We start from the raw sequence: 24,088 nt of genomic DNA, 5'->3' as shown, positions 1-24,088 counted from the left end.
CCTGCGGGGTTACATTCTTAATCGAAAGCCAGGCTCATGAAAAGAATTAAGTACGGAAAGTTAAGTTTCCCAAAGGCAAGAGTCTATGTAATACAGTCCAGGGTGTGTGCAGCCTGGTGGCCATACACCCTACCTTCGGGGACCTGAGCAATTCACTGAGCACCTTGACTTGGTGAAACACAAGTTCAAATCATCTGAGAGCGGGCTTCTTATTCATTCGGGAGAACAAGAAGCGTCCCGGATACCCACCCGCACCCCCTTCACGAGAAAACACCCTGGTAATTCCTGCTCAGTGTCAAGACAACTGATCCCACGCCTTACAGGACAGAGTCTGACCTCCGTGAGGCAGGTCCCTGAGAAGCACCGGCCATTACCGGATGACAGCCTGGTGGTGGCTTTGTTAAACATCGGCATTTTACAAGGAGGATGTGCTGGGGGCAAACAGCTCTCAATCTTGTCCAGACTGCCTTCGCATAGTCTGCATTTCATGGAAAAAGAAAAAGGACTGGAGTAAAAATTGCCCTGCTTGTCCTCCAAAGCCCACCAAGTCTATACTGTTCCTTATACTCTCTGGGAGTTGCTAATCCCCTCTATGGCCTCTTCCTCTTGGCCTAGTTTTTACTCACTGAGAAATGCCAATGTATTTTATTCCCAAATTAAAAATGCCTACCATTTTAAGTGCTTCAAATATGGTCATCAGATGACAATGTCTAACTAATTTTGAAATCCCCAATACATCATATCCATACACTGCATATCCTCAGTTCCACCAGGACCCCTGTTGGACTAAAGCTAAGCCCTCCTATATGAAAGCAATACTTCAGTACCCACTGCTCAGCACAAGCAGATACAGAAAGGTGTAAAGGCAGGGTGGTGGCCTTTAGCCAACAGGAATGTGACAGGGGAGTCAGGGTGGACAGTACTGTCCCATGCTTGATGGATCCGCATGGGAAAACAGGTCCGCTGCCGATACTGACTTCCCCTTCCCAGCCGACGGAACCGGAGGTCCAAGATACCATATGAGCACTGTGCTGACTGCTGGGCCAGAGCTGAAGACCCAAACTAGCTCTCCCTACTTGCTCCACCAAATGCTCCTGCCACCTCTCTTCAAAGCAAGAGTTGACCATAAAAGAGCTGTTCTTTGAAATGTGTCAAACAAGCCACTTCTGAGAGCCCCAAGTTTAAATTAAGGCTGACATCTTCTAAACACTGCATGAAACTCTGCCTGCCTCCTCTTCCCTCCCTCCCTCCCTCCCTCCCTCCCTCCCTTTTTCCTCCCTCCCTCCTCTCTTTTCCTTCCCTCCCTCCCTCTCTCCTCCTCCCTTCCTTTCTTTTTTGGATTTCTGAGACAGGGCTTCCCTATGTAGCTCTTGGCTATCTTGGAACACACTGTAGACCAGACTGGCCTCAATATCAGAAATCTGCCTGCCTCTGCCTTCTGAGTGCTGAGATTAAAACCATTCACAACTTTCTCAAGTCAAGAAGAGACAAGAGCCAGTGTTTTCTCCTATAGACTGGGGTCACACAGCTCAGGGCAGAGAGCACTGGACAAAAACAGCCCTCAGTGTCTTGGGCCCAGTTTCTGTAAGACTCAGACAGACTGACACATTACCATAACATTTTCCTCTACAACAAGAACTGCAAGGCAACAATAGCACTAACTCATAGTGGGGGCTGGGTGTGATGACACTGGACCTCATCAGAACCTCACCGTGTCCCACTCAGCCTCTCAGAGCACGCACCCACACCGACTATAGCAGAATTGAGCTTCTTCACACTGGACATTGCCAAAACCTCCCAACATCCGTGTGACCTCACCCTCCACGGCAGGAGGAGGCCAGACCCTGGGAACAGGTAACCAAATAGACTTTGTCTGAGTATTTTGCCAGCACTATCAATTCACAAGAGTCAAAGGATGGCAGTAATCTAAACGTCCATCAAAAGATGAATGAGCAAAATACAATACTTTCAAGCCACAGAGTATTACTCGGCCATAAAAATGAATAAAGTCCTGATTCATGCTAAAGTGTGAATGAACCACGGGAACAAGAGGTTAAGAAAGAACCACGAGAACAAGAGGTTAAGAAAGAACCAGGCACAAAACAACATGCGTGGCCTAGTCCATCTGCACGGGACAGTCTGCAGGCAGAAAGCATGTTAGTGGTTACCAGGAGCTCAGGAAAGGAAGACTGTGCATAACCACTTCAGAGATAAGAGGTTCCTTTTCAGGCAGAAAGTGTGACTTAGAAAGGCGTGACAGTTCTAACTGTGATGTACACAACGCCCCCACCGTAAAGTTTCGGGTGCTTCAGGATTATATGAGGTGCGAAGGAATTACTGCAACAATGAAAGACAAAAAAGGGCAAGCCCCCGTCTTGACATCAAGCTCGCTAGACATTTAGTAGCTCCGTCAAGTAGCTATAGTCTCTCCTTATTCTCGATTCCGTTGTTTACACCTCTTCCTGAGCCAGTAGGCAAAGCCTCTGTGGAACCCACCCCGCTGCCACTCGTGAGTTCCTGGGTCCTGCTGTGATGATCAATCTTAACTGGATCTGGAACCAACTAAAAGATACACCTCTAGATGGCTCTGTAAGAGTATCTCCCAGAATAACTGACTGAGGAGGGTCGATCGTCCCCAGAGACAAGAAACTCTAAGAGAAAAGCTGCTGCTTTTTGCCTGCTTGCCTTTGCCTCTTATTAGTGAGTGCATCTATCTCATAGCATCTATCCTACAGTGGCTGCAACTACTACCGCAAACCTTGGCTAACACTGAAACACATTTCCTCTGGGTTTCTGACATGGACTGAAGACCAGTGGCTCTCCAGGAATCCTCCAGAGTTTTAGCACCAGACCAGAACTGCCATATCAGTTATCTGCCTTGGTACTGCAGAAGCCCAGGTCTGCTGTATTTAAAAAAAAAATGTTTTACTGTGTTATTTTTATCCCTCCCTAAGAGATGAACACACTTTCATTTTTAAAGTAAGATTCTTTGGGAGATAACGATTTCAGTGCAGAAAGTCACTTCAGTGTCCCTGGGCACTGGGGTATCTTTCCAAAGCCTTCGTTCTGCATCAGCAAGGCTCCCTGGAGTTTGATCCCCAACAACAGGAAAAATAATGTGCCTTGTATTTCACACTGTTCCTCATGAAAATAACATTTGGAGGGCTGGAGAGATAGCTCATCAGTTAAGAGCACTTCCAGAGGATCCAGGTTTGACTTCCAGAATCTACATGATAGCTCAAAACCACCCACAACTCCAGTTCCAAGGGATCTAATGCTCTCTCTCTCTTCTTGCCTCTTCGAGAAACAGGCACACGGGCGGAGTATATATCTTTAGGGAGCCACATATAGTGATCCCTTATAGCTATAGGGAACTACATCGATAGTCTGCCTAGTAAGAGTCCCAATTAGTGCAACAGTGGCACAGGTATCAAGGGAGTAACCAATCAATTTCTCATTGGATTTAAGACCCAGACCACAAAATAGTACCATACTTGACACTGTCAATGAGGTCATGAACCTATGGCTAGATAGGCCCTAGAGAACAACTTAATGCTCTTTATTCTATTAAATGAAAACAGTACTAAAACGATTCCTAATGACTTACTGCTGGGCTGCTGATCTCTCCGCCCTCATCAGGCAAGCTTCTTTTTGCAATAGATGGTTGTTACTACAGAGACCCACCATGAAAAGAGTTAAGAGGTTTTAGAGTGCTCAATGTGACATTTAGGTCCCATCCCTTCTCCTCAAGGCTCAGGAGGAGTTTAAGAGTCAGAGGTGGAGGGGGACTTGAGAGAAACAGTACCTTCCAGATGTAACAGGGCAACTGCACATAGGACTACACAGCAATTTTGACAGCAGGTATAAGACCTGTGCAAGCTCAAAGCAGTAAAATCCCAGCGTGGAAGAAGGTGGGTGGGGGCGAAGCTAAGAAGCCATTGGTATTTGATTGTTGCATGGAGAAGAAAAGTAAGCTTTCATTAAAGACAGGAAACCAAGTTTATTAACCGCACTCCACAGCAGGTCATAACATAAACTGTACTTCACAGGACTTGGGGAGTGGAGCAGGGGAAAGGGAGGGAGAGGGAGGGTAGATATGAAGGTCTGGAAAGAGTTATATGCCAGTCTCAAAGAATTAAGCAAACAATCCCCCAAAGTTCCCGTGAGCCAAGCCCACAGAAAGCCACTGTTCCTCACTGGGTACCATCCCAACCCAGACTCCCTCCACGGAAAGAACTTACCACTGGCTTTGGCTTCTGAGTAGGAGGGGCCTTCCTCGAAGGTAAAGATCTGGGACATGCTCTGGCCCAGGTAAGAGGGAGGCCCGTAGTATGAGTGCATCCGGTACTGGGAGCTCACTGGGTGGCGGCTCTCTGAGGTCTTCATCTGTTTAAGGGAAATTAAAAGACACCTTTGTTATAGTTTGAATACGATACGTCCCCTCCCACCCAGAGGATCATGGTTCCAAGGCCTGGTTCCCATGGTACTAACTTGAGAAATGCTAGACATGTTAGGAGATGGAGCCTAACTGGAGGAAGCAAGCTGCTGGTGGAGGGGCAGACTTTAGAGAATAGAAGGTCTTTGACCTTCCCAGTGTCTGTCTGTCTGTCTGTCTGTCTGTCTGTCTGTCTGTCTGTCTGTCTTTTCTTCCTGTGTCCCACAAGGTGCTTTGCTCTGCCACAAACTCCATACTTCTATTTCAGCACATCTTATATATAATTGAGGTAGGGTCTCTTGCTTAAACCCAGAGTTCATCAATTCAGCTACTCCAACTGGTCAGCTTGCTCCACAGATCCTGAGGCTGGCAGGTGGGTTCTCAGGCCCACCCCACATTTATGGAGATGCTGTGCATCTGAACTCTGATTCTCATGTTTGCAAGGCGAACACTTTACCCACTGAGCCACATCTTCAGCCTGCCTAGGACTGTGTTCCTGACTCTCTAAGTGCTTCGGCAGTGAAGAACTCCAATACCTTTCAAACTAAAGCTGGAGACATCAAAGGAGTCAGTTACTCAGTCTGAAAGGCGAGCAGTGGAGTAACTGAGGGGCCAGCTTCAAGCACAGATGCCCGTGTAAGAAGTGGGTCCCTTGCTCCGAGCTCTGTTAGTCACATCTCCCTCAGGTCTGATATCTACAAGTCTGCTCTTCAAGCAAAACAGTTTTTAATAGTCCCTGTGTACAAAGTAATAAGACTTGAGCCCACAAGCTCTACACACATTTTTCTCTTGCTGTACAAATATTAAAATAGTTAATGAATATTCACTATGACATCACAGCAAGAGTCAGCAAGCATTGTACTATAGATGATGGCCCAGTAGTAAATAGTTCAGGGTTTTCTGGGGGACATCGTTAGGCAACAGCAAATGAGTGGGCATGACTGTGTCCCCCCAAAAAACTTTATTTATAAATATGTGGATTGGCTCTCAATCTTGACTCTCACTAGAATAAAGGAAGGAGCTGATGCCTTGGACCCGTGCCCCCAGAAGATCTGGTTCAATTGGTCTGGGATAGTCCAAACCCTGGGTCTTCCCAAAGCTCCCTGGGTAATTCTAACATGTCACCAAGACTCACTCATACTCTAAAATTACCAATATGTATCCATATACCAGAGAAGAACAAGATCCCAAGTAGTAAAAAAAAAAAAAATTCAAAAGGTCAAGTCTGACCAGTGGATTGGTCAATTGCTGCCATCCCAGAATGTACACTACTCCAAAAGCTATGCAGACAAATGGCACTCTCTCAAACAGCTCACTGAAAACGAGCGCTGTTTCAACCCACGTAAGTCTACCATCCCGTTTAATCCTTTCTCTTTCCTGAACGCGTCAAAAACTGTGATTACTTCACACTTGGAACTGAGTTCAACTACTTTTGTATTCAACTACTGTTTCCCCCAATACATCCTTGAGACCACAACTTCCAGTCAAAGGGGGAAAAGAGAATATAAAAGGGCAAAGTCCATTTGAAGTTATTAAACTGTGAACTTACTGAGGTCATCAGCTATGTCAGCGAGATGGCTCAGCCATTTGAGGCTAAACTCCCCCCAAAATTTAAGACTACCGCCAAATAACCTTCTACTCACAAACCTGCAGAGGAGGAAGGATTTGTGTTTCTAAGAATACAGAGCCCTCAGAAACACAAAGTTTAAACTGAGTGGATGTTCACCTGAGAAGGCCTGGGAGTAACTCCAAGTCACTTCCTGCTCACTTCTAACTTTAGATAGACAGACAGACAGATGATAGGTATGTAACACAATCCTGCTACTCTAAGCCTAGACAAGAGGGGTGGATAATGGAGCCTTGGAAATGTACTTGATCTTAAATTACTAGTTTTCAATTGGGGGCAACCTTGTCCCTGTGAGGGAGATTTGATATCTGGAAACATGTTTAATTGTCACATCTGGGAGCAAAGAGGCTTGCTACTGGCATTTAGAGATAGTCCCACAAGGCCCATGGCAGTGCCCCTGACAATCAAGCAATACACCTCGACAGGCAACTGTGCCAAGGTTGGGAAATCTGTTCCAAACTAATCTAATACCCTGAGGGCCCTTCCCTCACCTCTGGGTGGAAGGCAACCACAGCGGCAAATGAGGAAATTGTCAGTTATGTTAATGGATGATATTACTTTACACACACACACACACACACAGTTATACAATGCTAACTTGTTTCTTTGAGATTTTACTTATTTTTATTCCTTTATATTACACAAATAAGCCACGCAAAACCTAAAAATCCAAGATTCCAATGAATTATATCTGCTATTATCATTAGCACGTGGTGGCTGGCAAGCACATTTTATAATCTTATTATCCACCCCAGTCTCTGAACTGAGGGGTGACCCACAGACAGGAACCGGGTAGGCAGCAAACGCACACACTGTTAACATTAACTCCAGATGAAACCTTGAAGCTTGGGGGTTTGGCTTTACTGCTGAAAAAAAAAAATGCACAGTAATAAATCTGAAAATCCTTCCATGCCCCCTAAACCATCCTGTCTATGGTAACAGTGACATCTCAGGAAAACTCAAGAGTGTTTGGCCTCATCATTTCCTTTTTTTAAAAATTCTTCCATCCTACTTGCCAACTGCCGAGTAACACTTCAGACAGAAGCAGTCGATCTTATAGACAGCTGCCCTCTCCTTCCAGGCGAAGGGCTCCAAAAGGAGCACTCTGGCTGTCAGTAAGCCAGTCTAGACAGCAGCCCAGAGCTGGAGCTTCGGATTAAAGAGAACAGGGTCCTAAGAGTCCTCCACAGGACAACACACCTCACTGCAGGGATCACCAGACCCTGATACTCACTTGAAAGATCACAATCTTTCAAGCCCTCAAATCACCATTTGGGGTGAGCCTTTAATTTTCTCATCAGAAACACTTTTAAAATGAAGGCAGAACTCTTCAAGCTTGGGTCTCCAGAGCACATGGAGTAGGGGCTGCGATCAACACTTGCCGTCCTTAAAATGACTTTTCTGGTTTGCAATGCTTATTTCCCAGGTCCACCTAGCCATCCACTTGGGCCAGGGCAGACCTCACCTGTGTGGAATCTGTTCCCCACAGAGCCCCATTCGCCTACGGAGACACATACCTGGTCCATCCTCCATACTGCACGCTGCCCTCTGCAAAGAATTCTTTTTCAGTGTATAGGCTAAACGTATCTGCTATTATGCACACATCTCAAGAGATGCTAGAAAAAGATGTGATCAAATGCCAAGCCCTGTGATGCTGGCGTACTCCCCTTGGCTGTAGCCCAAGCCCTATTGCCTGTCTCACCTAGACCTCGGGATCCTTTAGGGTTGTCACCTTCCTCTTACTGTCTTCACATAGTGAGTGACCCAGAAGACAAAAGGAGACGGAGAGAGAACAGGCCTTGGGCAGGACACCCATAACTGTGAAGGAACCCAGGGAGCCTTCAGGACACTGTGGAGAGGGTGCCTACCATGAGGACCACACTGAAGATGCTGAAGAAAGCACGAGCTGTTTATCTTTGTCCAAACATGGGTCAGATGTTCTTCCTCCCCTGAGAGCAGGAGGGAGGGGGAGAAGAGAGAAGGGCAGAGAAAGGAGATCCGCAGAACGCCAGTCATTTAAGTACCAATACACCTCAGCTGCCTTCGACTGTAACCTCCAAAGCAACGGCAATAGAAAGGTGCATGCAAAACCAAGGGAACTCCCGGATAAATGGAGAAAGGGGTTTGGGTTTAATCATCTCAGCAAAGTCAAGAAGGGAAAGAAATAGGAACACAGAACCAAATCTGACCATGAGAACATCCAGTGCCTCCTAAGTCTGGAGCAGCTGAAAGGGACACCCCATCCCACCCCCCATGGGACTTCAGGATCATATCTGCATGTAAGTGGTTCACTGTGCTTTTCTTCACCAGAAAAGCCACTCATCTGTGGCTATTGCTAACCTAAAACAAACAAACAAACAAACAATTCCAAGTGCACATTTTCAGCCACGTCGCTCAGTATCCTCACGATCTGCTCTGGTGCCCTGAACTTTCTTAGACAGTTCTCTAACGTACAGAACTGGTCTGAAACAGGACAATCCCTTTGAGTCCAGAAGTCCACAATCAACAAAACCAATGAAAAAGCAACAGTCAGAGCGAGCAGAGCGTGTACCCTATGGGTCTAAGAGTTCTAGGGTGGAACAGCTTTATGTGAGTGTCCATGTGCATAAATGCACATGGAAACTCTTTTTTTTTTTTAACTGTGGCTCTCAGTCTAAAGCACCTAAGACACCAGTGTTGTTAATCAGATATAAGGGAACAATTACCTTCAAATACAGGTCCCTAGTTAGAAAACGCCAGGTGGAAATGAGTGCTCTCTTTTCCTGGATCCTGAAAGATCTTGGCATATTCGAGAGGGCTCATAAAAGAGAGAGGGCTGGTGGTCCGGAATGATCTCTAGTTAGGACTAGCTTGGGTCTTTACCATCTTTGCAAATTCTACAAAGGATCATGTGAACTCAGGGAGAACCTTGTACACAGTCTGATTCACAATCTGAAATTCTGGCACTGGAGCTGAGAAGTAGCTCACGTGGGAGGGAGATTCACATGCTGTACAAACATTAGGAGCTGCATTTTAAACCCCCAGCACCCAGATAAAACAACCTGGCTGGGGTAGTTACCCACACACTTACTATAGTAACCCCGGTCCTGGCAGGGGAATGGGGAGACTTGGGACTTGGACAAAAGCCTACCTCCAGATTAAATGAGACCTTACCTCAAGTGAATACAGGAGGGTGTGACTAAACAGGACACCCAACCGCTTCCTCTGGTCAACAGGCTTGTGCACATGACATGCACCAACATACATGGGCACAAACCACTCACTCACTCACTCACACAGACATAAGCACAATAAATAAATAAATAAATAAATAAATAAATAAATAAATAAATAAATTCCAATCCTAACTTTTAAGCCAAACTTACATAGCCAGGCATAAATGCCCACATGAGTTACATAAAAACCAAGAGGTACAAACACCAGTAAAACAGCTGGAAGAAAAGACAAGCCAAACGTATATGAATTCATAGCCTTAAAAACTACCTAATAAATATCTATATATTGGCCTTTCTACTCTGCTAACACACTGAATGTCTGACGGCATTGTACAGCAACCCTCTAGACTTGTGGCACAGGGCTGGCAGGGTACCCGTAATGTTAGTACCCTGATAAAATACTAGTTACTGACACAGGAGTAAGAAAACTTCGGAGCAAGAAAGTCCTTGTTGAAAGACACAAGAGACTTGTCCTGTTACCTCACTGGGTCTTCAGAATTTAACAACCATCAACACATGGAGCCACTGCTAGTGGTCAAATAGCTTGGTTCTGCTCAGAGGCACCAAGGAAAGAAGGCAGAGCTGGAAGAGAGCCACCCAGGAGCACCTGGTCTCTTCCACTGAGCCAGACACCTTGCTAATAATCAATGGCAATACCTGCTTATTTAAAGATCTATCTGCTGCCACCACCGGTCAACAAATAGCCAGCTCTTTTCATCGCTTTGCCTCCGCCACAAGTTAAGAAACTTCATTTCAGATACTTTGAAAATGAGAAAGACTGCCAGCAACCGCATGTTCAGGAACTTTGATTTTTAGAGCAAGGCACATCAGAGTCATCTATATATGTTCCCAACATGATGGACAAACTTAATTAACCTTTGCTACTCTGTTCCAACCTACTGTTTTAGACAAAGCTAGTGACCCAGAAACAATATGTTACCATCAGAATCTCCATGGCAGATACCAAGAGATATAGCCCTATCAGCAGTATCGGGAAATAAGGCACTTGGATTAGCTGCTTTAAGAAATATGGATTATATTCATGTCACACATGAGCTGTCAGAAACATTAGGATACTTTTAGCATAAATCAGCAGTATGAAGGCTATCTTATGAGAACTGAATATGACAGACTGCCTGCAGAGCAAGGTGAGGTTGGCTAGGGCCACCTCCGAGTGGACACAAAGGCACAGGCTCATACGCTGTCCCCTGGCAAACTCTTTATAAAGATTCCAGTGCAGACTGGTGACTCCTGGTGGACACCCCAAACCGATGAGTGGTGTGAAGAAGCCCATCCCCCTCCTAGATCATCACAGAAAACAGGTTACATCAAATGATTCAAAAATAAATGAGAACCGGTTTCCCTAAAGCTCAAAACGTGAGTGTGTGTGTGTGTGTGTGTGTGTGTTACACACTCACACGCACATTTGAGTAACATGCCTGAGAAGAAGCATCTAATTTAGTGTTACTACGATTGTCAGGCTCAATACAAAGACTAAGAAATGTGCTGTGCCCTACAAAGACGAAGAGTCCTCCACTGAAGGCAAAGCATGTTCACATTCCGTCTACCCACTAACCAGCAGTGTGAGAATGTTGAGTGAGTTTATTTTCCTGAGCCTCTTATTAGTGGGGCTAATAAGACCTGACAAGGCTGTGTGGCTGACCCCCAAAACACAGGACATGAAGTGGTATTCATTCATGGTGGACCACATTCAAAAACCTAGTGCTGAATCAAGATAAATATGCCTTCCTATCATATACTTTTAAAATTATTTACATATATACATGTTTTGCTGGATGGTTGAAAAATTCCATTGAGATTTCTCTACATTTCAGTATTTTGTTTGTTTGTTTGCTCTTGTTTTTCACGACAGGGGTTCTCTATGTAGCCTTGGCTGTTCTGGAACTCACTGTGTATGTCAGGATGGCCTCTAACTCACAGTGATCCACCTGCCTCTGCCTCTGCCTCTGCCTCCTCAGTGCTGGGATTATAGGCATGCACCATCACCACCTAACTGCATTTCAATATATTTAAAGCTCAAAAAACAACTCAATATTCAAAATTCTACATTATGTACACACACACACACACACACACACACACACGTTCCAGGGCTTCTCATTTTCTAGTTCTATATGAATACAAGACACAGAATTGGGGTATCTGCCTTCTTTCTCTCAGTACTGGTTGGCTATCTTATGAGAACTGTATATGACAGAAAAAAATAGAAATGACCAAAAAGACTATTTGTGCTAAGATATGTGATGGGAAAACATATATAAAAAAAAAATTGAAGTAAAAGGGTAACAGTTTCTTTTGCTTCTCACTGTCCTTTGAACCAACCAAGAAAGGTGCACACCAAGGGTGACCCCTAGAGGACATGTGGGACACCAAGAAGAGGGTGTGGAGAAGTCTCCTAGGTGCAGGTGTGTATTCTTTGTAGAGAATTTTAAAATAAGGAGACTAACTGTGTGCCTGTCTGGTTCTCGCTGACAACACCGAGCTGGCAATTCTAAACAAAGAGCTGATAAAAAAAAGCCCCCTCCCCCCAGCTCCCAGCAGGTCCCCTCCCCCAGCTCCCAGCAGGTCCTGTCCAGACCTGCCTTTCTTCAGTGCAGCATCCCCACCCCCACCCCCACCCCCTCCCAAAGCTCTGCCCTCAATACTGGATGACAACAATGCTCAACTACTTCCATGTATAGCCAGGTACTTGAGAGTGACAGTGAATGGATGAGGCTTCTTTATCTATGCCTTAAAACACATTAAACATGTTTTATAATTGTGTCTGCTTTTCTCTCTTGTACTTCTAATACGGAATTAAAACGTAACAACAGAAGGACCAGCCTGTGTCTGCTATGTATGTATTCCTTTGGTTTTAGCCCTTACTTAAATACTGAGGAACACTCAACACATCACAGAAATATGGGTCTCAAGGAATGTGAGACCCATCCAGGTACTTAAATGTTCTGAGAAGCATCTAATCTTATAGCAGACTCACGTTTATCATCAAGAAAAACAAAAGTTCTTGCAAAAGGCAAATGTAAATAATAGTGAGATTTGGGTCACTAGCCCAAGGAAATCAAATGTTAAAGCTTTCAACCCCAGTGATCTAATGTTCAAACACATCACACAATTCCCCCATGGTGTCGTGCCACACAGCTCAAGTGACGGGACAACCTGACACCAGGGTACTAACAGACTCCTTCCAGTCTCCAGTTCAACCATCAGCCAATCAACTGCTCCAGCACATGACAAGATGCGTCAACTCAGAGCAGATGGAGCTGAACCACCTAAGGATGGTGACCAGTCTGCAGGACAGCCCGACACCTAAGGCCTCTCCCAAAGGCTTCAGCAGGTCTGTCGAATTCTGGATGTCCTGAGATCCTCTTGGGGCTGCTCAGCCAGGCTGAAAATCAGCTCCTTGGGGTGTCCAAGGCCTTCCTCCACCCCTGGAGTTCTCCTGAGTCAGGGGCTACCTGCTCCCGGCTGCCCTCAGTTTCCCAGAGGCCAGTCCAATTTTCTCCTGGGATCTGCCTGCATTTAGCTAGAGTGCTCTGTAAAAAAAAAAAAAAAGGGCATTCCTCAGCCCCGAGCCTCTGAGCTCAGCATGTAAATACCTGTCCCTTGCTCCCTTACCCAGGGAACACTAACATACTCACTACCTTGTCATCTAAGGTGAATATGTACACACAGACGTCAGAAAAGGAGATATTTCAAGTATTTAATGTTTCCACAAAATAACTATCTACTAGAAAACTTAAAAACAGGCAACTGTAAAATTATTAAAATTAATGAATACATGAGATATAAACCAGATAAAACATAAACTAAAGTAAATCGATGTGATAGCAATAGAACATAAATTAAAATAAATCCTCAGGCATCATCAGTTATACCTTGTACTTCATCTTTAAGAAACCAAATTATGGTGGTTAGCTCTAATATATCCAGATATTGTACCTGTTTGTCTGGGGAAAGAAATTGTCTTTCTTAAATTACCAGGATTTTAAATTATTTAAAATTGCACATAGCCTTATAAATATTCCTGTGATTTCATGTGAATACTGTTGGTTTCTGCCTACGGATAAACAGTAACTGTGGTGGTTTGAATAAGCTGTCCCCCATAAATACTGGGCATTTAGGTACTAGGTCCCCAGTTGGAGGCTGCTTGGGGAGGCTTAGGAGGTGTGGCCTCACAGGAGAAAGTCACTGGGGTGGGCTTTGAAACCATTCTTAGCTCTGCCTCCTGCTTGTGGTTTGAGCTGAGTTCTTGCCCCCAGGCCTGGTTCTACTGTCATGGGCCATAACAGGCTAGAACCAGAAAGCCTTTTCTAAGTTGCCTTAGACATGCTATCTTACCATAGCAACAGAAAAGTAATTAATTCAGTGGCAACTTACCTCTTTACTCTAGAAAAAGAAATGGGTTCTTTTTCTAGAAAGGGAAGTGGGATGTGTCAAACCTGCTGGTGACAATGTGGGCCACAAGATGGGCAGGCAGCTTGGAGCAGCCTCAGCTCAGAAAACGGGCTTTACATTGAGTCTCCACCCATTAGCAACATTAAAAAAAAAAAAGTCACAAGTATCTGAGAGCCAGGGCTAGCTGTACATGCCTATAGTCCCAACACTCAGAAGGTTAAGACAGGAAGATAGACAGCTCAAGTTCAGGACCAGCTTGGGCTACATAGGAACTGTCTGTTTTTAATAACATACACCTAAGCCAGGCTTTGTGGAGCACACCTTTAATCCCAGCACCCAAGAGGAAGAAGCAGGTATAGATCTCTGTGAGTTATTTAACACATGACTGAAGTCCAGTGAGGTGGGTAGTTGTCAGTGAGCAATCATTATCATGGGATGCCTCAGACTGAGACCAAAGTCAAAACCCTAAGGCTGCCACCCTGCCACACCCTGACTGCGGTGGGAACGGGAACCCAGACATCTGGTGGCTTGGAAATAGCCAACCAAAGAGCACTGGCTGCGGGCCTGAAGATCTCAGGCACGGCTCTGAGCCCTCCCATATTTATTTCAGCTCACTTGATATGCACGATTGTCAACCAGGTACAACATGTTTATTTAAGAGATAATGTTGCCGCGGAGGAGTGCGCAGGGCCATAAACAGCTTTTGCAGGCAATTAAATGCAGAAGCGAAATTGAGCTGCTGGTCAGCAGAGGCAGCCATTCATCCCGAGTTTGTTCCAGTGCCACAAATGTTATTCCTGTTTCACAACAGGACAGGAATCTATGATTGGGCCACAAATCTCTTCAGGCTCCAGACAGACCAGAGACGATTAAAGCCCTTCTCAAGCCTGCATGGTGGTCACGGTAGCACTAGCATGCACGCTCTGAGATTCCAGAAGATCGCCCAACCTCGGGCGAATCGTCCCTTCCCACCTCCCACCCCCACCTCATAGGTTTTGCACTTCCTAGGTCCCGAGTCGGTCTGTGGCTTGCTTGATTTTACAGCCAGGCATACAGGAGAACACCACACAAGAATCAATGGATTTTTTTTTTTTAAATGCAAAAATGGATGCCCTGTTTATTTTTAAGAAGTCTGCCTTTAAAACAGAATTATGGTCTCTGCTATAATACATGGTTTTATAGAAACCAAAAGAGGTCTTTGGTTGAAAAACATCCACACCACACTGCACTGCAACACACAGTGTCACTGAAAGTAGCGAGGAAAGGGGACAGAGACTAAAAGGGAGACTCCATCCACCTGAGAGGTAGAGGGGAGACAAGCTGAGTCTTAGCAGCTGGGTCCAGATTAATGTGAGGAACAGGGCCTCCATACCAGCTCTTGGACAGAGCCTGAGTCATGAAGAGAAGCAGACAACAGAGAGCAGCACAGGCCTTCCCATACTGCTGAAGGCACCTCAGAAAACATGACCGGACACTGGGAAGCCGCCCCCACAAGAAGTGAGGCAATGCTCCAAGAGCAGGTGAGGCTGAGCATGGAGGTGCAGAGCCGTGAGATGAACACTTGGGAGACAGAGCCAGGCAGAGCACAAAGCTCAGGCCCGATGGGCTTACAGAGTACATCCCAGCCCTGCCTAAATGAAGCCTGTCTTTAAAAATCAAAAAACAAAACGAAGTTGATAGCCACTCTCCCATCTATCCCAGATTCCTGTCATAAAACCTCTGATAGCTGTGTGTGTGCATGTGTGTGCACAGTGCTTGCTTGCTTGCTTGCTTGCTTGCTTCCTTCCTTCCTTCCTTCCTCCTTCCTTCCTTCCATATGAGTATGTGTGCACATGTAGGCCAGATGTCACCACTGGGTGTCTTCCTCTATCATGCTCTCCCTTATTCTTTGAAGCAGGGTCTCTCTCTGAACCTGGAGCCCACTCAATGTGGCTAGACTCCAGCAAGTCCCAGGCGTCCACCTGCCCACACCCCACAATCCTGCAGAAGGATCAGCAGGGAACTTCACCATTTCTGGGTTTTGTTTTAACGTGGATATTGGTATCCAAACCTCAGGTCCTTACTCTTGAACAGCAAGCACTTTACCCACGGGACCACCTTTCTAGCTGTGGAGACAACTCTGGGGCCAGGCATGGTGGGGCACACCTTTGACCCTAGCACTCCAGAGGCAGAAGCAAGTGGATCTTTGGGAGTTCAAGGCCAGCCTGGTCTACATGGCAAGTTCCAAGCTACCCAGAGCTACACAGTAAGAGCCTGCCTCAAATAAATAAATAAATAAATAAATAAAACAAAACAAAAACAAACAATAACTTCGGGTTCCAGTGTAAGCCACCTCATTTCTATCACTTCAACACTAGCCAAATGCCTAGTATGTAAGTGCTTACTGTTTATGCTTTTGTATGACATATCTTGACAAACACATTTATGCCATTATTATGTTTGTCTATGCTTTGCAATATTTTAACATTTTTTTACATATTTACCTTATTTTTATGAATACTGGTGCTTTGCCTGCATGTATGTCTATGTGACAGTATCAGATCTTAAAGTTTCAGAGAGTTGTGAGCTGCCGTGAGGATTTGAACCCCCAGTCCTCTGGACCCTGATCCACTGGACCATCTCTCCAGCACTACCCAAAGGTATCACATTCTTTCTCAAAACTATAAAAAGTCATTCTACTCAGACATTGATCCATACATCACAGTATTTTGCTTTTAAACTATTACCTCTTTTATTGGGAGGCGTGACGGAAGGAGCTAGCTCAACACATAGGAACGCCTGGCAAAGAATTAGATCTAAAAGCAGTACAGCAAATGGAAACAGAGGGGAGTGAAATAAGTTCATCAGCTGTGATCTGCAGTGTTTCTGTTTACATGGAAACCCTCTAGTATAAGGAACAAAATACTCATGAAAGGATATAGGTACAGAGACAAAATTTAGAGCTAAGATGAAAGGATGGACTATCCAGAGACTACCCCATTCGGGAATCTATCCCATCAGCCACCAAACCTAGATACTAATGCTCATGCCAGCAAGATTCTGCTGAAGGGACCCTGATATTGCGGCCTCTTGTGAGGCTATGCCAGTGCCTGGCAAACACAGAAGTGGATGCTCACAGCCAGCTATTGGATGGAACACAGGGTCCCCAATGGAGGAGCTAGAGAAAGTACCCAAGGAACTGAAGGGGGCTGCAACCCTGTAGGTGGAACAACAATATGAACTAACCAGTTCCCCCTGAGCTTGTGTCTCTAGCTGCATATGTAGCAGAAGATGGCCTAATCGGCCATCACTGGGAATAGAGGCCCCTTGGTCTTGCAAATTTTATATGACCCAGCACAAGGGAAGGCCTGGACCAAGTAGTGGGAGTGGGTGGGTAGGGGAGCAGGGGCTGGGGGGGGGGTATAGGGAACTTTCGGGATAGCATTTGAAATGTAAATAAAGAAAATAATAATAATAATAATAATAATAATAATAATAATAATAATAATAAAAAGGAAACCCTCTAGTAAGCCAACCACGTCACTTTGGACCCATACTGAGTCACTCATCCATGTGACAAATGAGAGCATTATCAGAGAAAGCTGAGATTTAGAGGACAAGGTACCTGCTCAAGGTGACACGGCTCAATCAAAAGTTGTAACTGGATATGTATGGATGGGCCTTCCGGGGTTACAACTCCTGTTCCTTAACCTGCACTCAGTTTCCCTCAATCAGCAGGCCCAACTCAGCATCTCTGCAGCTGAGCATTTACAGGGGAGCCACCCCACAGCCGAGGTTCAACTGCAGAGACAGGCTGATCTTGGTGAGTCTGAGGCCAGTCTGGGATGACTTGAGTATTAGAATTTTCAAAAAAGAAAAACAGGAGAACCCTGAAGAAGCAGAAAGTGACAATGCTGATTGCCAGAGGCTTGTGGGTAGGAAAGTGGAGAGACGGAAGCCCAAGTTCCTACTTTCCATGTTAAGTGAGTTCTGGAAGTTTAATGTACAACGTGGGAGTTATAATCAGCAGTGTGGTGCATATCTGAGAAAAAAATGCAGACTAAATCTTGGGTGCATGTGAGCTCACATGTGCACACATGCAGATGATGCCTTCATTAGCCTGTGACAAGCAACACACAATGTATACACACATGAAGACACCACACTTAAGAGTATGCATGTATACAATTTTGTCAAGTATGCCTCAATAAAGCTAAGAAAATAAGAAGGAAGAAAAGAAACCATCAAAGACTTGCTCTTGGACATGTTACACTAAACTGAAATCAGGTCCTTGCTAAGAAAGCCTAGCCAAATTCACAGAGTGGAAGTGAAGTGAGCGGAGTTCCTTCAGAATCTCAGCAGATTTAACCTCTCCTAAACACACTCCTCAGATGTAAGTGCACACAGTGGTCTAACCTCGGTGTGTTCTGGTGCTGACACCGTGACCTGGTGGAAATGCTCCAGTCAGCAGAACCACTCCAGACAATCTTTCCCTAATAAAACAAAACACTGTTCCGCTCCAAATGTTCAAAACTCCTGATTGCATAAACGTGTATACTTTGACTGATCACCGTTTCTAAAAAAAACACACATCTACGTTCCCGGGCCACTGAAACACAACCTCATTCCCTCTCTTACCTTTTCTGCCATGCACACACATCATGATACCTTCTCTTCCAGTGTAAACATTTGTAAACTTCCTGGGAGATGACTGCCACCCAGGAAACTGCACCTAACATATTCTAAGCTGCCCCCAAGGTAGAGAGCAGGCTGGATGAGGTGGGGCCTCAGATATACCTAACTCTGGACAGCTGGGTATTTCTGCAAAATGACAATGTGAGAAAAACTAAAACGGAAAATGAACCCTAAAAAACATGCACAATTCCTCCCCAGGTCTCTGCAGCCAATCTTTGATGACATTAACAGATAGAAAGATAGGCCAGTGTGCATCACATCGTACTGTGATTACATGTGCGTGGTACGTGGTGTGTATGCATGTGCACTTACATGCATGCATGTTTCACATACCCCATTAACTCTGGGTCATACCTGCCACTGGTTTCCTGTCTGAGCAGGCACGTAGGGTGCTGGGAGACTCCGCAGGCTGTTCTTCACAGGGGATCCCCCAAGGGAATTTCCCACCTCCCCTGAGGAGGACTCAGCAGACAAGGCCATGGAATACTGGGGGTAGTTGTACAGATTGTTGTAGTAAGGAAACAGAGAAGGCTGGTAAAAGCTGCTGTAGTAGGCGGGGTCTGATACCAGGTCAGGTGTGTTCTCCATATGCCCTCTGCTGGTGACAGCAGGAATATCCTGGATGACCATGCGTCCCTCTAAAAGAGAAGAGAGGAAAAAAATAAAAAAAATTAAAAAGATGTGGTTAAGGGGCAGCGTTTGGGATGTAAATAAATAAAGGAATGAGCGATGTCGTAAGATTTAATGTAGGCGGTCCACAAATCTTGCCCTCTAAAGGTCAGCTGTGCCTCATGTTCATCCTCAAGATGAACCAAGAACCTGGAGTGCAAGGGAGACACCATCCCCTGCTTCTTCAGTCATACAGGGAGGGTTCAAAGCCAGCTCTGTGCTAGGTTATTTTTCCTAGGAACACCAAGTCACTTTCGAGGTAGGTGAATTGACAGGAAGTCCGACAGTGTGACCTCAACACAGATACCCGAGTCAAAAGTCAAGGAACTGGAGATCAAACCCAATTAACCTATGAATTCTTACCATGTGATAAAGTTAACATCCTCCCAGGAACTCAGTAAGGGCCTGGATTTGAGAGCATACAGTTTCTTTTACTTCCTTCCACGGTAGATACGGCATTCTTTAGTATGGACCAGGAGCAGACCAACGGAGCCATGCTATGGGAGCTTCACCTGATGCAAATTCGTGGGGAAAAGTGAAGGAGAGAGGAGAAAGAAGGACCAACCCGGGAGCCACACAAGACCAGTCAGATGCCACATTAGACTACAAATGTAAGGGTAGCCTAATACAGGGACGTGTGGGACATGAAAATAAAGTAGGGGGTGATGGGACATGAAGACTAAGGATAAAGGGGGATGAGGAGCAGGAGTCTGGGTGTGGTAGAGTGACGTAGGGCTGGGTTCTGTTTACTCTAAGACAGAGCATGAGGTACAGGGCTACGAGAGAAAGGATGCATCTTAAGACTTCCTGGGAGCTACTGAGGCTGGAGGCTGAGACCCAGAAATCACCACCCAGCAACGGTTACATCTGGGGAGTGGGGTGGAGCCAAGGCATGAACTGAAGAGAGCAGATGCAGCATCCCAGAAGCCAAGGCTGGCTCCGATTGCAGAGGGTTCAGCTGCAGTGGCCACCGCTGCTCAGAAACCACGTAAATCCAGAAACCACGTAAATCCAAAAACCACATAAACCACGTAAACCCAGAGAGGGTCAAGATGAAGACAGTCTGGGATCTTCTGTTGTGGTTTGAAGGAAGCAACAGCACCTGGCCTGCTAAACAGCGTGGGACAAGAAAGCAAACAGAAGGCAGATCTCTGCGAGTTCAAGACCAGCCCTGTCTGCAGAATGAGTTCCAGGTCAGTCAGGGTTACACAGAAAACCCTTGTCTCAGAAAGAAAAAAAACAAGAAAGAAAGGAGGAAAGAAAGAGAAAGAAAGCAATCAAGAGACAGATGAAGGCAGTGACTGACCAGATAAGATCCTGCAAGAAGCTCCAGGCTTGCAAGCTGCTCACGTACTCCCTGTACCTAGCATAATACCAGACCCAGAGCAGTGAGCGTTTACTGAAGAGAGCAGTCAACAGTGACTTTTTAAGTAGTACAGCATCGGGGATAAATATGAAGCAAAATCTGAAGCTCCGAAAACCACCAGCCCTTAATACTTCATAGCTGAGATTCAGAGAAGGGCTGAGTATCCCAAGGCATGAAGAAGAAGAAGCACTGGGAGAAATCTCCAGCACAATGTAGCCCAAAGCACTCAGCTTAGGGGGTGGGGGTGGGGTGGCAGGGGATCCTGGATAAAAGTGTAGAAGGAGAAAGAGAAAGCGTGCAAGGGAGGGTGTGTGCACTCAAAGAGCAGGCTCTGAAAAGTTTGGGCCAAGACTACAACTGAAGCCATCATACAACCTTAAAGACTTCAGCCTCCTTTCCAGACAGGATCCAAATTTATACTACAGGCTCCTGGAACTGCACCAATAGGCCATTCACCCATTTCCTTTCTTCTCCCCACTCTTTTCTTACTCAAAACAACAAGGTAGGAGTGGAGTGATGACTCATGGGTCACAGAGCACCCACTGCTCTTTGCAAAGGACCTGGGTTCAGTTCCCAGCACCCACATGGCAGCTTACAACAACCTATAACTCCAGTTCCAAGGGATCCAATGCCCTCTTCTGGCCTCTTCCGGCATCAGACACACACACTGTGCACGGAGCCTCTCTCATATACACATTGAAACATAAATAAAACAATCTGTTGGCATTATTGGTCATTTTTATATATAAATTCTTTTATTTTTAGTGTTGGGTCTTTTATTCTTTATCTGCTTACAAAAGCAACACAAACTTCTCAGAAATGACAAGCCATGCAGGCATTTGCCACAAGAAAGAAATAGAGTGGTCAACCTTCCAGCCCTAAGCATTGCTGGGTCATTGCCCATGCAATCTCAGGCACATTAAACATTTACACCTGCTCCTGTGGTGGAAAACCTGGCCACACCATAGAGTCTATGCCTCAAAAGCCAACCTGGAGATATACCTTAGGGCCTACAAAAGCCAGGGTTTTACTAAAGAAAACAAAGCAAGCGAAGAAAGAAATTAAAACCCAAAGTGTCCGGACTCTAAGACTGAGACTCACACACTTTGTGATTCTCTGCCAGCCAATGGGTCAGCTCCTCCCATCGGGGCTCAGTTTATCAAAGAACAAAATGATGGCAGTCATAATGCTCAAGGTAACAAGACAATGGCTTCAGTAAACAGTTTAGCAAACCTCAAGTTTAAAATGCTAGGTCAGGTCAAAGCATAATGTGCTTGGCTTCAGCCGTTTGTCCTTAACAATGCTGTCATTTCCCTACTTACCCAAATTTTGTTCTTTGTTTTGTCTTTTCAAGTTATCTGAGTTTTCAGGGTAAATAGAGATCTATGTTGGGAGGGCTCAGTTTCACAGTGAGATTTAAATTAAGCCATTCGAGCTTTGCAAGAGTATGCGGCCACCCCAAATCACTAAATGCCCCAAGAGTTAATTTAAAAACAAAAACAAAAACAACTCCATATGAACCATCAACCTTTTATGAGATGCGTGCATGTGTGCATGCATGCATGCCTTCCTTGTGAGCGTTGCCAGAGACTGAACCCAGGGCTTTAGCACACAGTGAACAGGCAGGCACTGCACGGCAACATTACACCTCCAGCTCGAAATTCTTATCTTAGTGTTCCCAACTAAAACTTGGTCAATGTCGCACTCAGCTTCACGGTTGGTTCCCAGGTTTAATGACGATGCTACCTCAGTATGAAAAAGCCCAGGGGATGACAATAACACCCAAGGGGCAGCTGCCAGCTCTGCTGCTTTTAGTCTGATCTCTCAATCAGGAACAACATCACCTGACTAATACTTAGTACTAATCAGGGCTCAATACCATAGCATTACAGTTGTTAAACTTTTACCTTATTCTTTTGAGATAGAGACAGAGACACACACACAGAGAGACACACACAGAGAGACACACAGACACACAGAGACAGAGACAGAGAGACAGATAATTTTAGGTACTGGGGGTGGAACCCAGAACCTTGTGCATGCCAGCTCCTGAGTGACACTGAGTGATATTCTTGTGTTTTGAGACTTCTGTGCCACCATAATAGTATAGGCGCATTCCCCAGGTGACTGTACTGAAGGCGTGGGGAGTGTCATCGAGGCTTCTGGAAGGATGAGCTGAGATGGAAATGACTTAGGGAGGTAGAGAACACTCACAAGGAGGCCAATAAGAAGAGTTACACAGAGAGAAAAGAATGTCCTATGAGCAGTGACCAGAGGAGAAGGGCTAGCAGGCAGGGGAACGCCAAGATCATCAGAGGAAGATGTGAGTCCCCCCAAAAAAGGCCTGAGTCTGACAGTTTCTATGTCTCTTCATGGAACCAATATACCCGCTTCACGCTTACACATTTAGAACCAGGAAACCCATCAGCTTCTCTTCCATGCCTGCACAATGCTGAGATCACATGTACTCCAGCCTGAGAAGAAACTGCCGTCGCAAACACCTTATGACCAGTCTGTCTTTCCTACTCACCACAGTCATGGCAGAGTGTCCAAAGACTACCTACCAAAGGGCATTCTCCCCAACACGGAAAGGTTACCATCTAAGTCAGACGCAGTATCCCAGTAAGTGGTAGAAAGCCGTACATTAAGATCTCCAACTGGGGCCTAGAGAGATGGCTCAGCTGCTAAGAGCACTGGCTGCTCTACCAGAGGATCCAGGTTCAATTGCCAGCACCCACATGGCAGCTTATCATTGTCTGTAACTCCAGCTCTGGGAGTTCTAACACTTTCACACAGATATATGCAGGCAAAATGCCAATGCACATGTGGTGGTTTGTATATGCTTGGCCCAGGAAGTGGTACTATTAAGAGGTGTGGCCTTGTTGGTGTAGGTGTGTCACTGTGGGCATGGGCTTTAGGACCCTTACCCTAGCTGCCTGGAAGTCAGTCTTCCACTAGCAGCCTTCAGATAAAGATGTTGAACTTTTAGCTCCTTCTGCACCAAACATGCCTGGATGCTGCCATACTCCTGCCTTGATGATAATGATCTGAACCTCTTAACCTGTAAGCCAGCCCCAATTAAACGTTGTCTTTTATAAGACTTGCCTTGGTCATGGTATCTGTTCACAGCAGTAAAACCCTAACTAAGACCGCACATAAAAATAACAAAATAAGTAAATAAATAAATAAGAATTTATTTTTTAAAAAATTGTTTCCAACTCAAACCAGGCACAGGGGTTCATGCCTTTAACCCCAGCATTGGATCTCTCTGAGTTTGAGGCCAGCCAGGGCTACATGTTGAATTCCCGTTGAGAAAAAAAAAATCCAATTCAAAAGAACCAGAAAACAAATAAAAGTTTCTCTGTGTGTACACACACACACACACACACACACACACACACACGCACACACACTTAACTTTCAGAAAGCTGTTTTCCATATACAAACAAAATATGGGCTTCATTCTGAACCAAGGGGGAAGAATAATGAGAGCAGAAATCTGGATCTGTGAACCTTCCTGCATACCAACGTTCACCATGCCCTTGGTCTGACTCCCAATTCCTCCAGCTAGTCTCTAAGCCTCGTGTGTAGAATGTGTGGTGGTTTGAATGAAAATGCTCCCTGTAGGATTGTAGGCAGCGGTGCTCTTCAAAAGGCATGGGCTTGCCGGGCGTGGTGGTGCACGT

The 24,088-nt window shown here is 45.4% G+C and overlaps 1 protein-coding gene across 1 annotated transcript in view; it reads right to left on the bottom strand.

The window, feature by feature from the left end:
* The window catches only part of Dmrt1 (doublesex and mab-3 related transcription factor 1), a 95,838-nt gene that overhangs the window by 35,652 nt on the left and 36,098 nt on the right, over nt 1-24,088 (bottom strand). Inside the window, exons 3-4 of the mRNA XM_021202709.1 lie at nt 18,722-19,005; nt 4,242-4,386 (exon numbers count right to left, since the gene is read on the bottom strand). Coding sequence (XP_021058368.1) covers nt 4,242-4,386; nt 18,722-19,005 — 429 coding nt within the window. The remainder of the gene's footprint in view (nt 1-4,241; nt 4,387-18,721; nt 19,006-24,088) is intronic.

The sequence above is a fragment of the Mus pahari genome, chromosome 1 (assembly GCF_900095145.1).
Source record: "Mus pahari chromosome 1, PAHARI_EIJ_v1.1, whole genome shotgun sequence".
Taxonomy (NCBI): Eukaryota; Metazoa; Chordata; class Mammalia; order Rodentia; family Muridae; genus Mus; species Mus pahari.
Note: the sequence above shows the minus strand (reverse complement) of the source record. Positions and strands in the feature narration are given on the sequence as shown.